At 34.4% G+C, this 15339-nt stretch overlaps 1 protein-coding gene across 1 annotated transcript in view; it reads right to left on the reverse strand.

Moving 5' to 3' along the window:
- The window catches only part of FOXJ3 (forkhead box J3), a 91110-nt gene that overhangs the window by 7777 nt on the left and 67994 nt on the right, over positions 1-15339 (reverse strand). Inside the window, exons 5-9 of the mRNA XM_006903993.2 lie at positions 13104-13232; positions 11861-12035; positions 8707-9129; positions 5323-5424; positions 4746-4937 (exon numbers count right to left, since the gene is read on the reverse strand). Coding sequence (XP_006904055.1) covers positions 4746-4937; positions 5323-5424; positions 8707-9129; positions 11861-12035; positions 13104-13232 — 1021 coding nt within the window. The remainder of the gene's footprint in view (positions 1-4745; positions 4938-5322; positions 5425-8706; positions 9130-11860; positions 12036-13103; positions 13233-15339) is intronic.

Genomic DNA, 15339 nt, shown 5'->3' on the forward strand with positions numbered 1-15339 from the left:
AGATTGCAATTAATTTTGGTCAATTCCAACTCTAAGCATAGGATTAGCTACCTATCCCTCATTTTCACCCCCACAGCAGATAGCTGTGCATGTTCCTGGACAAGTTTACACATAGCTTACAGGGCAAAAAGGACAATGTCCTTCAAACCATTGGGGATCTGTACTCTAATCAACAATTGTTGCTTCTATTCCGGAAATGCAGATAAAAAAGAGAGTGAACAGTGCTGTTGCATCTCCCCTCAATGCTGCAAGCCCCTCACCTCTGAATGCATCGATTCCCAGGGGACTTAAAGGGCTGGTACCTCTTTTGTCCCTTCTGTCATTTCCATTTTTTTCCCTTTGGGAGCCAGACATTAAAGACCAGACATTGTAAAGCAACTACATATAAAGGGAAAATTGGAAAGTGACCACCCATGCTAAGAGAAAAGCACAGTTCAGAGAGGACTTGAGGAGACCTTAAGTTTAAACCTTAGGTTGAACCATGGCACAAGGACAGCCTACAACTGTTGGGGGAAAAAAAAAACCTACATAACAAAAGCCAGCAAACTCTCTAGAAGGTAGAGAATTTGATATGCACAGGTACCACATCATTAATTTAAGTGTCTACTTTTCAACAACAACAAAAAAAATCACAGGGCATACAAATAAGCAGGAAAATATGGCTCATTCAAAGCAAAAACAAATCAACAGCAACTGTCGTTGAAAAAGATCTGATGGCAGATCTACAACAAAAAGACTTAAAAAAAATAAATTCTGAAAATGAAAAGTACAATAACTAAAATAAAAAATTCACTAGAGATATTCAAAGGAAGATTTGAGCAAGCATAAGAATCACAACAAAAATTATCGAGGTTAAGTAACAGAAAGAGAAAGACTGAAGAAAAGAAAGAGAGCCTAAGGGACCTGGGGGACACTATAAAGGAGACCAACTATGCAATGTGGGAGTCTCAATGAAGGAGAAGAGGGACAGAAAGAGGCAGAGAGAATATTTATGAAATAATATCTGAAAACTCACCAAATTTAGTGAAAGGCAGAAATATAAACATCTAAGATGCTCAACTAATTCCAAGTATGATGAAGTCAGTAAGACCTACACCAAGACACATTATAACCAAATTTTCAAAAGATAAAGATAAAGAGAGAATCTTGAAAGCAATAACAGAAGTGACTTGTCACAAAGGGTCCTCTGTAAGATTATCAGATTTCTTATCGCAAACTCTGGAGGCCAGGGTGCATGGGCCAATTCATTCAAAGTGCTAGAAGAAAAAACAGTGTGGACCAAGAACGCTATCTGGCAAAACTGTCCTTTCAAGAGTAAGGAGGAAATTAAGACAGTCCCAGATAAACAAAAGCTAAAGGATTTCATTATCATTAGACCTGCCCTGCAAGAAATGCTCAAAGGCGTCTTGCAGGGTAACATGAAAGGACACTAGACAGTAACTCAAAGCCATATGAAAAAAAAAGAAAGATCTCAATAAAAGTAAATACAGGCGTAATTATAAAAGTAGGTATTATTGGAACAATAATTTATAACTCCACTCTTTTTTTATACATGATTTAAAAGACAAATGTACTTTCTAAAAACTATTAGTCTAAAAGCTAGTATTTTTGTAACTTTTGTTTGTAATTCCTCATGTTGTTTCCTACATAATTCAGAATTATTAGTGTTATGTTTGGGGGGAGCACATGATGTATAAAGATGTAATTTTGTAACATCAACAACCAAAAGGGGTGGGACAGAGCTATAAAGGAGTAGTTTTTATATGTTATAGAAGATACAATGATACTCAAATCTAGGTGTTAAAACTTTAGAATGTTAAATACAATCCCCATAGTAACCACAAACAAAAGAGCTATAGAATATATACAAAAGGAAATGTGAAAGGATTTTAAACATTTCCCTACCAAAAAAACAACTAAACACAAAAGACGACATAATACAGAAAATCAGGGACAAAAAAAAAGCTATAAGGCATACAGAAAAGAAGCAGCAAAATGACAAAAGTTATTCCCTATCAGTATTTATTTTAAATGTAAGTGGATTAAACTCTCCAATCCAAAGACAGAGACTGGCTGAATGGATAAGAACACATGATTCAACTACATGCTGTCTATAAGAGACTCACTTTAAATCCAAAGACAAAATAGATTAAAAGTGAAAGGACAGAAAAAGATGTTCCACACAAACAGTAACCAAAGGACAGCAGAGATTGCTATATTAACATTAGACAAAATAGACTATAAATAAAAAAGGTTCCAAGAGATAAAGGACATTCTATTTATAAAGTTCACTACAGCAAGAAGACATAAGTATTATAAACATGTATACACCTAATAACAGACTGCAAAATATATGAAGCAAAAACAGAATTCAAGGAAGAAACAAACAATTCTACAATAATAGTCGGAGACTACAATACTTCACTCTCCATAATGGATAGAACAATGAGACAAAAGTAAAGAAACAGAGGACTTAATATCATAAACCAATTAGATCTAAGAGACATTCTACTCAACAACAGTATATACATTCTTCTCTAGTGCACATGGAACACTTTCCTGGGTAGACCATATGTAAGGCTACAAACTAGGTCTCAACAGACTTTAAATGATACATATACAAAGTATCTCCCCCAACCACTAGGGGAAGTTAAAAATCAGTAATGGAAATAAAACTGGAAAATTCTCAATTTTGTGGAAATTAAATAACATACTCTTAACCAATGGAACAAAGAAGATATCATGAATCCCTTATGACTACTGATGTAAAAATCACCAAAATACTAGCAAAATGAATTCAATACCATAGTACTGAAAGATTATATACCATGATCAAGTGAGATTTATTCCCAGAATGCAAGGATGATTCAACACATGAAAATTGACCAATGTAATATATCACATTAACAGAATTAAGGGGAAAAATGCACATGATCATCCCAGTTGATGCAGAAACAGTATGTGACAAAAATCAACACCCTTTCGTGATAAAAACACTGAACAAACTAGAAATTGAAGGGAACTACTTCAACATAATAAAAACATATCTAAAAATCCCACAGTGAATATCATACTCAGTGGTGACAAATGGAAAGCTTTTCCATTAAGATCAGGAACAAAGCAATGATCTACTGGCTATGTATCCAAAAGAACTGAAAGCAGATTCTTAGAAAGATATTTGTACATTCATGTATAGCTAAAACATAGGAGTAATCCAAGTGTTCACTGACAAGTGAATGCATAAGCAAAATGTGGTGTGTGTGCACACACGCACACACACCTATATGTAAATATATACATACATATATATATAATATTATTTACCTTTAAAAAGGAAATTTTAACATATACTTCAACAAGGATAATCCTGAAGACATTATGCTAAAGGAAATAACCCAGTCACGAAATGACAAATACTGTACGATTCCAATCATATGAGGTACTTAATCAAAAATAGAGACAGAAAGTAGAAGGGTGGTTGCCAGGGTCTTGGCAGAGGATGAAATGGGGAGTGGGGGGTAATGTTTAATGAGTATTCGCTTTAAAAGATGAAAAGGGTTAGGAAAACGAAGGGTAGTGATGATTGTGCATTATGAACGTTATTTAATATCACTGAAGTATATACTTATGGATGATTGGGATACTGAATTTTATGTTATGGGTATTTTACCACAATAAAAAAATTTTTTTAAAGAGTATATATCAAGATATCAAAAAAGAAGTGACAAAAAAAGAGAGAGGGAGAGGGAGAAAGAGTTATCAAAAAATAAAGTTAGTGTCCTCTATGTAGAGGACACTCAATAAATTTAGCTAATACCTAGCACTTCCTATATTCCAGGCACTGAATGAGGCACTTGTATAAATATAATTCATGGAATGAATAATTCACCAAAATCAAACAGCCACTGAGGGTTTCAATTCAGTTAAGTTATTCAAAACAGAAGCAGCAAAGATGATGGAAGATTTCTATTATAACCAAAGACAAACAGATTTCACAAAAAGAAAGATGCAGACTGACTGAGGCTCTTGAGAACATAGAAAGACCAAAAATATGAAATTAGCTAGGATAATGGTTGAAGGAAGCCACTCAGGAAATAAAAGAGGGCTTATTAGCATCAACTGCAAAACCAAGGTAACATACAGAAAAGAAGTCAACTCAGGGATACAAGGTAGCAAGAAATTAAAATGGAGAGAAAAAACTTGGATATTAAACTCATACAGAATGGAAATTTGAGACAAGAAAACCGTAGGCACTACAATCAGAGTAAAAGAGATGGCTTCAAGGGTAGAGGGTAAAGAAAGAGAGATGAAAAATACAGAGCACAAATTTTGAGTCCAGAGTGAAATATCAATGAAACTACTTACCATTATATTCACTCTTTGAGTAAATTTTCAATTTTAATTTTGTTTAACATTCTTAGAAGATATATAAAAATAAGATTTTCATTGCAAGTATATACGAATTTAAATCAAACTTCATAATATGTTCTTATAAAAATGTGTATTTTGAAGACATTTAATTCATCTGATAACTTAAAAGGGCATAAAGTTAAAGTCAATTGTAAACAATAAAATAATCATATAAATCATGACGAAAGTTTATCTCAATTTTTTTAAATACATACAATTATTTGATTTCATTCATTTCTTAGAAATAAAAAGATGTAAAAGGATCACTCTAGACAGTTACTAAATTTCATATAGATGAGTAAAAGAAAAAATCAAGAAGATAATTAAACTCATACCTGTTCCAATGTGCTGGGAAGGTTTTGTTGGATGCATGGCACCATGACAGACATTTTGCTGAACATTACTCTGTGAATGGATAAGGCCAGTTTGTGTAAAGAATTGGTTCAGAGAAGAACAGAGATCAGCAAATTGAACCTGATCTAAAGACCAGTTCTTGAGATCTGCCTGTCTCATACTCTCCATCAAACCTATGAGGAAAAGCATTAGAAATACAGTTAGCATAGTTCTGCAAATATTGCAGAGAAAACAGCAAGACACAATTTTTTTTTTTTGGCCTTCAAAATATCCACTGGTAGTGATTTGTCCATGCAATGAATAACATTTTAAAATTATTCAAAGTCTCAGTCTTTCAAATGTGGCCAAATTTCTTTCAGAACTCTTGTCTGTGACCCTCTGCTACAACTGACCAAAAGACTAAATTATGAATTTTGCAAAGTGTTATTTTCAAGCATACTACTAACTGCAAATAAAACACTACATAAGGAGACATTTATTTTTATTACAAAGAAACTTAATCTACTAAAGAAAACAGGATGTATATTTGGTTGTATGTCAAATAGAACCAATACTTGCCTTGGAACTGTGAAAGGTCTACATCTGACCAGTTAACACTGCTGGCAATTCGACAGCTTTCTTTCAGCATATCAAGTGTTGCATACCAATCATTGGAAACACCTATAAAAGTAATATAGACAATACTATGAATCTTGGAGATTGGTTTTACAAGTGGAGTCACAACCATTATATCATATGTTGGGGCAACCTGCTCTGTGAGACAGGCAGGAAGAGTATTATTTCTCTCCACTTTACAAATAAAAAAATCCTGAACCCAGAAAGATAGTATAACTTAGCAAGGTCACCATAATGAATATAAGACTTGAACCCAAGGTTTCTAAGCTCTAGTCTGGCATTTGCAAACTGTCAAACTGCTCTTTACATTTGTACAGTACAAATAAATAACTAGGCAATGTAAGTCATAAAAATCAGTATCCCTCCCTATATAAAGTTCATTTTACTGTCTTGTGACTTTAAGAGATATGTTCTTTATAACTTAAATGCAGATACACATTTAGAAACAATGCACAGTATAACTTAATGTACTGACTTAAGGGAGGTAATTACATTTTATAGCAAGAGAACATGTTTCTTACAAGGCAACCTTACAAGTGAGAAATGCCTTAACACAGTCCTCCTGTCAAGGTAGCAAGAAAGAGGGCTGTAAATTCTGTAAGAAATGCTGATGAATCCAAACGAGGGCATTTCTAGTCAGGAATAGTATCCTCTAAAGCAACATCATCAGAAGAGTTAACACTCCACAGTCTGTATGTCAGCAAAGTAGTCACCACTCCAAGGCATGGAGCAAGAGCTGCACTCAATGAGATAGTGCTGAATAGAGAAAGAATATCCTCCATTCAGTGACTGCTGCTCAAATTATTCTATTTTCAGGATCATCTCTATAGAATGGATAAAACTAAGACTAAAAGAGGTTTTTTGCTACATCACAGAAAATTCTACATGAACTACTGGCTACTTGGATTTACAAAATTCTGCCAATTATGGATTTTGAAAAAATAAACAGTGAACCAGAGACAACACGACCCTACTCTCAGGCAACTCATAATTCAGGGAGAAACTTGCTGGGGGAAAAAAATAATGCCCCAAGTGAGCCACAAACATCCAAGTCTATCAGACTTTCAGATCCTATAATAAATGCTGACTTGGCTACACAAAATGAAGCAATCTCTGCAAAGAGAGTGGCTGAGCAAACCCTACACACTCAGTAAATGTTTGTTATTTTAATCCTTTTAGAATAGCTGGTATTATAGGCTCTTAACTCTGATAGGCCAGGATACAAGTAAATTCCAGTTCTACCACTTAGTGGTATGATCTTGAACAAATTGCTTAATTTCTCTGAGTTATACTTTTGCTACCAAATGTGGTAATTTATATTTGATTTGAGAGAATGAGATAATGTATCTGAATTGCCTCCCATATAATAGGCACTCCAACAACTGTTAGTTTCCTCCATTCCTTCCCTGCCACTGACAACCTGCTCATTAGTCCCACTTATAAAGGACAATTTTATAATTCAAAGAGATTAATTATTAACACAGTCACAATAATTTTTCCTAACTCCACAAGGTGGAAGTCTATTCCCCTTCTCTTGCAAGCTACCATTGGTATAACAGGCCTTTAAGGGCACATCATGAGTCAGTTTTTTTCAGCTGTACTAGTACTTTTTTCTACTGTGACAAGCAACAGACTTAACAAAAAGAAAGGTACGACCAGAGCATTGCAAACTTCTACCGATACCCAATCTCTACGGTCATTAGTCAATCCTCAAAATCATATTAAGAACAAGCTTAAATTTTTGAAAAATGTATTGACATTAAAAGGTAGGCAACAGTAATTGAACTAAGAGTTACAAAAGGGGGGCTTTATTATATACCTTTTTTCTCTAGGCATAGATCAAAAAATAATCTCAAGATGTTTTAGGAGATAGTCCATCAAGGCAGAAACTATACCCAATTTTCAATTTTATTCTACTTAGAATTGGTAATAGGAAACAAAAAAATTGTTCAAAGAAACACTAAATTCCAAGTACCACTTTGTAAATAAATTAACAGTTCTAGAAAAAATTAAGATTTAAAGCAAAATCAGAATATAAGAGACAGTATGCACTACCTAATGCTCATTTCCCTGACAACAGCAATGGTCAATATTTAATTGGTGAATAAAAACTAGCACTGTCTAGCACTTAGCAATTGCCCCTTCAGATAAAGATCTCATCAGTGATATGGCTGGTAGGTGGACAATCAGGCAAGCTGAGGGAAGGACCTGTGTACTTTGTGTAACTCCAAGGGGTCTCATTCACCTTGTAGTTTATCTGTGGCACCCCCTGGAGTTCTACAGTACAAAGACTGCCTGGTCTAAGAAATGACAATTAAGCAACTCACCAGAAACCATCAAGACCTAAGTGGAAAACAACACATTTTTTTAAAAATCAGGATATGAAAAAAGTTTTCTTCCTATGGAACCCTTCATTCTCAAAGAAGATAGCTGGCAGGAATTAAGCAAAGAAAGGAAGAGTGGGAATATTCACTGAATACTTAAATGCAAGATACTAGACTAGGTATTTCATATTTGTATTCTCAATTTGACCCTCATTACAACAATACTGTCATAACAACAGAGGGTATTTTACTTTCATTTTTATAGATGAGAAAGTAACAAGACTAAAAGAAGTAATTACACTTAAGGTCTTAAAAGCCATAATGAGGATTCACATACAGGCCTTTCGGACATAATCTATGCTTTTTCTTCTATACCACACTGAATCATAACAGACTGTAGATAGATTGTACATTCCATTCTTTCAAATACAGCTAATCCTGGAACAATATGAGTTTGAACTGTGTAGGTCCGCTCATACACAGATTATTTTCAATCCCCAGCTGGGAATCCATGGATGTAGAGGGCTGGCTATATGCATTATTCTATGCCATTTTAAATAAAGTACTTGAGCATCCATGGATTTTGGTATCTGAGCGGGACCCTAGAACCAATCCCCACTGTGGATACTAAGGTATAACTGGAGAATCGAAAGTTATACACAGATTTTCAATTGTGTGTGGCTGGGGTTGGTGCCCCTAACCCTTGCATTGTTCAAGGGTCAACGATATTCACAAAAACACTTGTTTTCCAGAAAGACAAAATAAGAGTTAAAACGAAAACCTACAAGGGTTGCTGAGTTTGCCTATAATGCCAAAATAAATTTTAATCAAGAAAATCTCTAGGTCAATCTATGGACTAAATGAATTACAACTACAGGATAATGGCAAGGAAACACAAAAACGGATGGGAAGAGTTGGTAATAAATATATATAAGCCCCAGATAACAAAGGACAGATCTTAATTCACAGTTAGCGAAACACAAGTCAGGAGACAAAAACTTACCAGAATTACAGGATACCTGTTGTGGGGGTGGGGGTGGGGGTGCCTGATGTGTTAACGTCTGATGCTGATGGTTCGAATGGTGCTGCATGTGTTGATGTGGAGAAGGGTGCTGGGGATGAGGGGACTGGAGCTGGCTGTGTTGCTGTGGGTGAGGTGCTGGATGCTGGGGACGCTGCGGATGCTGTGGTAAACCATGCGGTCGATGGGGCGGATGTGGAGACGGCTGTGTGTGCATCTGGGGGTGGGACAGCGAGACTTGTGCAACCGAATTACTGCCCGTGGTGTTGAGGCCACTACCATGACTGTTGGACAGGTTGCTTTGGTTGCTGTGTGGGTGAGAGCTCACTGTACTGCTAGGAGAGTGCTGATAGGAACACGAAGTGTGGGACTGCTGGGAAGATTCGGAAGGGATGTTCATCAAACCTAAAAAGTCAGAGAAAGCATGATCATTTATGGTTAGATATCGGTTATATTTTATGACAAACATCTGCAAAATAATTTAAAGAGCAAAGGTGTATGCTGTCAAAAAGCAACTTTGATTCAGTAACAAGCATTGATGGACATCCACCCTACACTGGGCTCTGGAACTGAGTAAGAAATATCTTTCCCTGCCTTTGAGTAGCTTATGGTCAAGTGAAAGAGAGACACTTAAAGAGATTATGTCTAACAGTAAAAGTAGTCAGGCAAAAGTATACAGAGGGGTTACAGGAACTTTGCTTCTTGCCTGTTGAGGTAGGAAGGGGCTAGAGATACAGAGAAGACTTCTTTGAAGAGGCACTATATGAGCTGAGTATTGAAAGATAAGTAAATGTTAGGGGAAAAGTAGGAAAGGTGCTGAGTCACATTCAAGATGGTCTCTGTAGGATTGACGACCAAAGCTTTGACAAAAGAGGAAAGGATTAATAAAGTTCAGTCATTTCTTATCTCTTTCTTTGACTACTCAAAAAACTTTAAGTCTAAGGCAGCTAGGATCCTTAAAACTAAGCAAAACAAACAGCAATCTCCACTGTTCTTTTTCATTACTCTTATAGAACATTCTCAAGACACAGAGTTTACGGGTTAAGACTGCAAACTTGACAACACCAAAAGTAGAGATTAAAGTCTCTGCACTGCTGTTTACACACCTGGAAACTCTCCAAGCCACAACTACCTCAACTATAAATAGGTATGATAACAGTATCCACTTCGCGGAGTTGTGAGGATTGAATGCCATGATGCAAGCACAGGCTGCAGGATGAGCTCAGTAAATGTTAGCTACTATAATGAAGATGATTAGGCCAGAAGTGCCTAAAGCTAAAAATAATGTATGTTGGGTCTGCACATAGACATTTACTTTAATAAATATGTTGCAACATTTGATTCTATAACTAGGTTGTTTTCATATCAAAAGGATGGCTAAAGCATACACCAAAAAAAAAATGTCGTTAAATAAGAAATAAAATTCTGCAGCATAATGTCAGTCAATAAAATAATCAAACTTTTAAAATAAAAATAAAATTATTCTCATAGTTGTCATTAATGGTAAAATTGCATTAGAGTACATTGTAAGAAAATTTTAAAACTTAGTAGGTTGAGGTTTTATAAGTACAAGAGCTAATAAAAGTTCTTGCTTTGGCCCTGGAAAACTGTCATTACAGGGAATCTACAGTTGTAACAGTAAGATGAAAGAAAGCAGTTTTTTTATCTATTTCCAATAAAGTCCTATCATTTTAAGATGAAATCTAGATATAATCTATACCAACATTTTCAATCCCAAATTATTTTTAAATAAAATAAAACAAAATATCTTTCAGAAGTCCTATATGTAAAACTGGTAAATATAAGGCTGCTTTTTTTGAAGGCAGGGAAGGAAGCCTACTAGATCTCTTCATCTGCACACTTTTACTCCCTGAGACCATCACAAAATCCAAGGACTCCAAAAGAACAATTTGAAAACCACTGATCTAATCTTCTTCACTGTACAAATGGGGGTGCTGAGTTCTAAAGAGGTGAAGTTAACTCAGTTGACTTCATGGTAGAACCTGGAGTAGAACCCAGAATTTCTATCAATGCTCTCTCTCTCTTTTTTTTTTAGTTTGATGAAATAGCATTATGGGCTTCAGAAATCATCACCAAGGTTATTTCAAAGCCAGTATTTTTCTATTATGATAACCAAGGTTGGATCTGCTTAGCAAAGTCTTATATTAGTTTTTTTTTTTTGTACCTTTATAGATAGAAAATTTAAGATAAAATTTGAGAAAACACATGAATCTTACTTTATCCTAAAAAATCAACTTCCTATACAAGTTACTGATATCCATTGATATATATATGTAAAACACTTGTATATAACATTAATTTTCATAATATCTGACACTGACAAGTATTAAAATGAAAACTCTCTAGGATTTTTGTCTAAAATATTTTGTTTACTGCTGTAAACAGGTAACTCTGAGTTGGGGAATAAACAGTTAATCTGTCAAACAAAGAAACTAGGAAATGCTTCAACAGTAGAGTTTCTAATAATACTGACTAGTGCTCTATGGGGGAAAGACAATGTGACATCTTAATTCTATCACATGCCTCTGACTAAAGTTAAACCAGCAGCTAATGGCACAGTAACACATAAGAGCAATTACCTAGCATTTGGTGGAGATATAATACTGCATCTCAACCAAAATCATTTTTAGTGTTAAAGTCTGATTTAAGTATGTTGTATAAAACAATGACCCAGAGAATATTACTAACCAATGTGTTCACTTACAAGTACCATACATGAAATTACAAATTTGGTGTTACCATATTCCAATAGTTATCTCTTTCCTAATACCAGTAAGAACAGAACATTTACTATAAAATGCTTCACATGCCATCCATCACTAATTAACCGTGGCAGTCTTTCCCACATAGCACAGATGCAGTGTCAGAATTCTCTGATGCAGTGGTTCAGGACACCACTGGTAATCATATGAAGCAGGCATACAAGATGGTATTTGTCTTCCATTCTTGTGCTATGAAATATACACAGTGCATAGCAAAGGCACAAAGAGCATTCAATCATGATGATAATGTTCTAAGATTAAGGAAATATAACAACTGCTATGTTAAAATCATTCTTAAAAGAAAATTTTTCAATAAAAATTTACTTTACAAAAAATATTTCTAAAAACCTCACCTTGTTGACTAAGTGACTGCTCAAAAACTGACTTATAAAGGCTCCGAAATGAGGCACTGAGATCTTCAAAATTATATTCTGAGAAAAGCAGTTGTTTGTCTCGTTCTGGAAGGTTGTACTGTGGCTGCTGTTGAGAAGTTAATGACTGAGAGACTGGTTCTGGATGATTTGTCACCTAATATTAAAAGAAAATAGTATTAATTTAATAGCTCTACAACAGAATTGGCTTGTTACATAAAATATACAAAATATATAACTGAAAATATTAAAAGTTTCTAGAATGCAAAGAAAATAACTTCTTTCTTTGGTTTCCCAACCTGTTTTAAGTTAGATATACATAAAGTAAGACCATAAAATTAACTTGGAATTTGAAGAACCACAGAAATCTAATCCAACCTCCAAAATTCACAGAAGAGAGGAAAGAGTTCCAAGAAGTTAAATGAACTTCCCAAGATCATAAAATAAGTGATCAGCTAGGCCTGAAACTCTTCGAGTTTCTGTAGAATCTTCATCTTGATTTCTACAGAAGCAATTTCATCTTAAACATCACTGTACTATGAAACTACTAATAGTCCTCATTCATTTATTCAATTAATCTTTAAATATTTAAACTCAAACACAGTTTGTCTGACACTGCCCAAAGCAGTAAGAAACTTCGATACACTTAACTCATCATTTGTAGAGGAATTTTTTTTCCTAATGAAATTGAGGGAAAATGAGAAATGAAAGGTAAAAGACAAAGGAGATTCTGAGAAAAACAAAATAGGCCAGGGGTTTGAGCTATGTGGGGTGGGGAGGGGAGTAGGGGGAGGCATCATAAACACCTACAAAATAAGAATTATCTTTGAAAAAACGCATCTAGAAATAAAATTAATAAAAAAATTATTAGTTGTATCTCTTAAAGGTTATATCAAATGGTGGTAAACTACCATTTGTTTCATGTTTTTGAAAAATTAAGATATGAACACTCATTGTGAATTTATGTAGCCATTCAAAATAATGCTTACATGGAAAAAAATGAATTATGTGTAGAAGAATGGCTCTGCCACTGGCACTCTGGCAAACCTTACACATCTCCATACAGGCCATGTAGGCAAGACTCAACAGCAGGATGACCTAAGCCTTTGTGGAACACCCCGTGATTATTTTGGAACACTTTTTTATTTGCATTTTAATTACGTTTGGTTTAGTTTTAAGCACTAAATGAGTACACAACAAAGAAGTTCACTTCACCAAGACTTACTGGTGTATAACTGTGCACACTTCCAACACTGTTCAAATTAACAGATGCCAAACTCTGGTCTGAGAGACTGTTGTTAAGGCTACTGCGTGGGCTATCGCTACCATCCTGATCAGTGTTGTATAATGTTACCTAGAATGAAAAGAAAAGTAACATTTGAACAATTATTATAAAAGTACTATAAAGAGTACTTTTAAAGCAACTCTATAAAAATACAACTAAGCTGGGATATAGCAGAAAGACAAAATGTTAGTGTAGGGGTCCTTCTTTTGGTTCCATGCCCTTCATTAACTCCATGTTCACCATGAAATAATCTACTCTCAAACAAAAGGATATACCTATCCAGAGGTACATAAATTCAATTTATTATCAGGTATAATTAGTTCATCAACATTCAGTGAGAAGGGATTATAGTAGATTTTTACTATTAAATATTTCTACAATAAATTTATTTTTATTCAAGTTTTAAGCAAAAAAATGCTTTTCTCTTCTATCAAAATCTTAAGCATTAAAAAAACACAAAAAAACAGAAAATATTTTTAAAATTTCTAAAATCATAGGTATCAGTCTATAATACTGAAAATTGGAAACTCAACTATCCAACACATTTGCAAAATCACAAATATATGATCTAATTTTAAATAATAATAATAAGCTAACACATACATGAGATATGAAGAACTATATATCACACTGTTAACAATGGTTAAAAAGCAGTGGTTAACTAACTGGGTATTCCTAATGACCTTCATTGCTGATAATATATATTTTACAATGCTTGAATTTGTTTATAATAAGCATTATAACTTTCAATTAGAAACAACAAACATGTTCTTAAAACTGGCCTAACTATCCTTCAAGGTTCTATTCAGATGTTACTACCAACATTCCTGTCGATGCTCCAACTTTCCTGTCGATGCTCCAACTTTCCTGTCGATGCTCCAACTTCCATGGGAACAATAAATACACAGCTTTAAGTCTAATTTTTATCAAATTTTAATCCACTAGACTACCAATAAGTAATCATAAACAGCACAGTGCTTTCTGCTCAGTATACAATTAATATATTATTGCTGAATTTAATAACCAACTGAGCCATCACCATCCTCTTGTCTGTGCTGAAAATGGAGTCATGCTCAATGCTCATAAACATTACCAAGAGGCTGAAAATGTGGAAAACTAGGCATAAACGCCTCCGTACTTAAGGCTAAACCAAACCATCCACATTCACATCAGCTAGGAACAATCACATGTCTAGGAACTAATAAAGGAAAAGAGTACAGCAATTTTTGCCTTATTCAGTTTCAGTTTACCCATAGTCAACTGCTGTCTGAAAATATTAAATGGAAAATTCTGGAAATAAACAATTCTTAAGTTTTAAATTGTGCACCACTCTGAGTAGCGTGGTGATGAAATCTCATGCCATCCTGTTCTGTAACATTCAGGATGTGAATCATCCTTTTGTCCAATGTATCTACACTGTACAGTCCAATATAATACTTTGAGAGATCACATTCACGTAACTTTTACCCCAGCATATTGTTATAACTGTTCTATAACTGTCAATCTCTTACTGTGCCTAATTTATAAATTAAACGAATCATAGTATGTATGTATAGGAAAAACATAATATACATATAGGGTTCAGTACTGCCCATGGTTTCAGGCTTCCACTGGGGGTCTTGGAACTTATCCCCCACAGATAAGGGGGAACCACTATATAAGAAAAAATGAGAAAGAATAAAGAAAACTGGCAAAGATTTTTCTGGTACATACTTACAGTGTAAACTTCATTTAAAAAAAGAAATCAACCTTATGGCCTCATAGGAACAATCAAAAAGCTATAAAACAGTACAATATCAATAAATCACAAGCATCCTATGGTCATTTTCTAGGCTGCTCATTCTCTTCTGTCCATGCTCTGTTGCCTATCACTCAGGTCAGAAATACTTTCCATCACCTTGGATAGATCTTCACGGCTTATTTTATTTGGAAGGAGGATAAACATTTTTACTAAACATATAGAGAGTTAAGTATACAAATAAATTACTAGTTTACCTATTACAAAATGAGCATACTCATGTCACCACCTACATCGAAGTATAGAACAGCAGTTCTCAAACTTTGATCTTAAGAATCCTTACAGTTTTAAAAATTGAGGGATCAAGGAGCTTTTGTTTAAGTTAATGTCAATAACTGAAATATTAGAAATTAAAACAAAAAATTTTTTAAATATTAA

This window comes from Pteropus alecto, unplaced genomic scaffold (assembly GCF_000325575.1).
Source record: "Pteropus alecto unplaced genomic scaffold, ASM32557v1 scaffold170, whole genome shotgun sequence".
NCBI classification, from domain to species: Eukaryota; Metazoa; Chordata; class Mammalia; order Chiroptera; family Pteropodidae; genus Pteropus; species Pteropus alecto.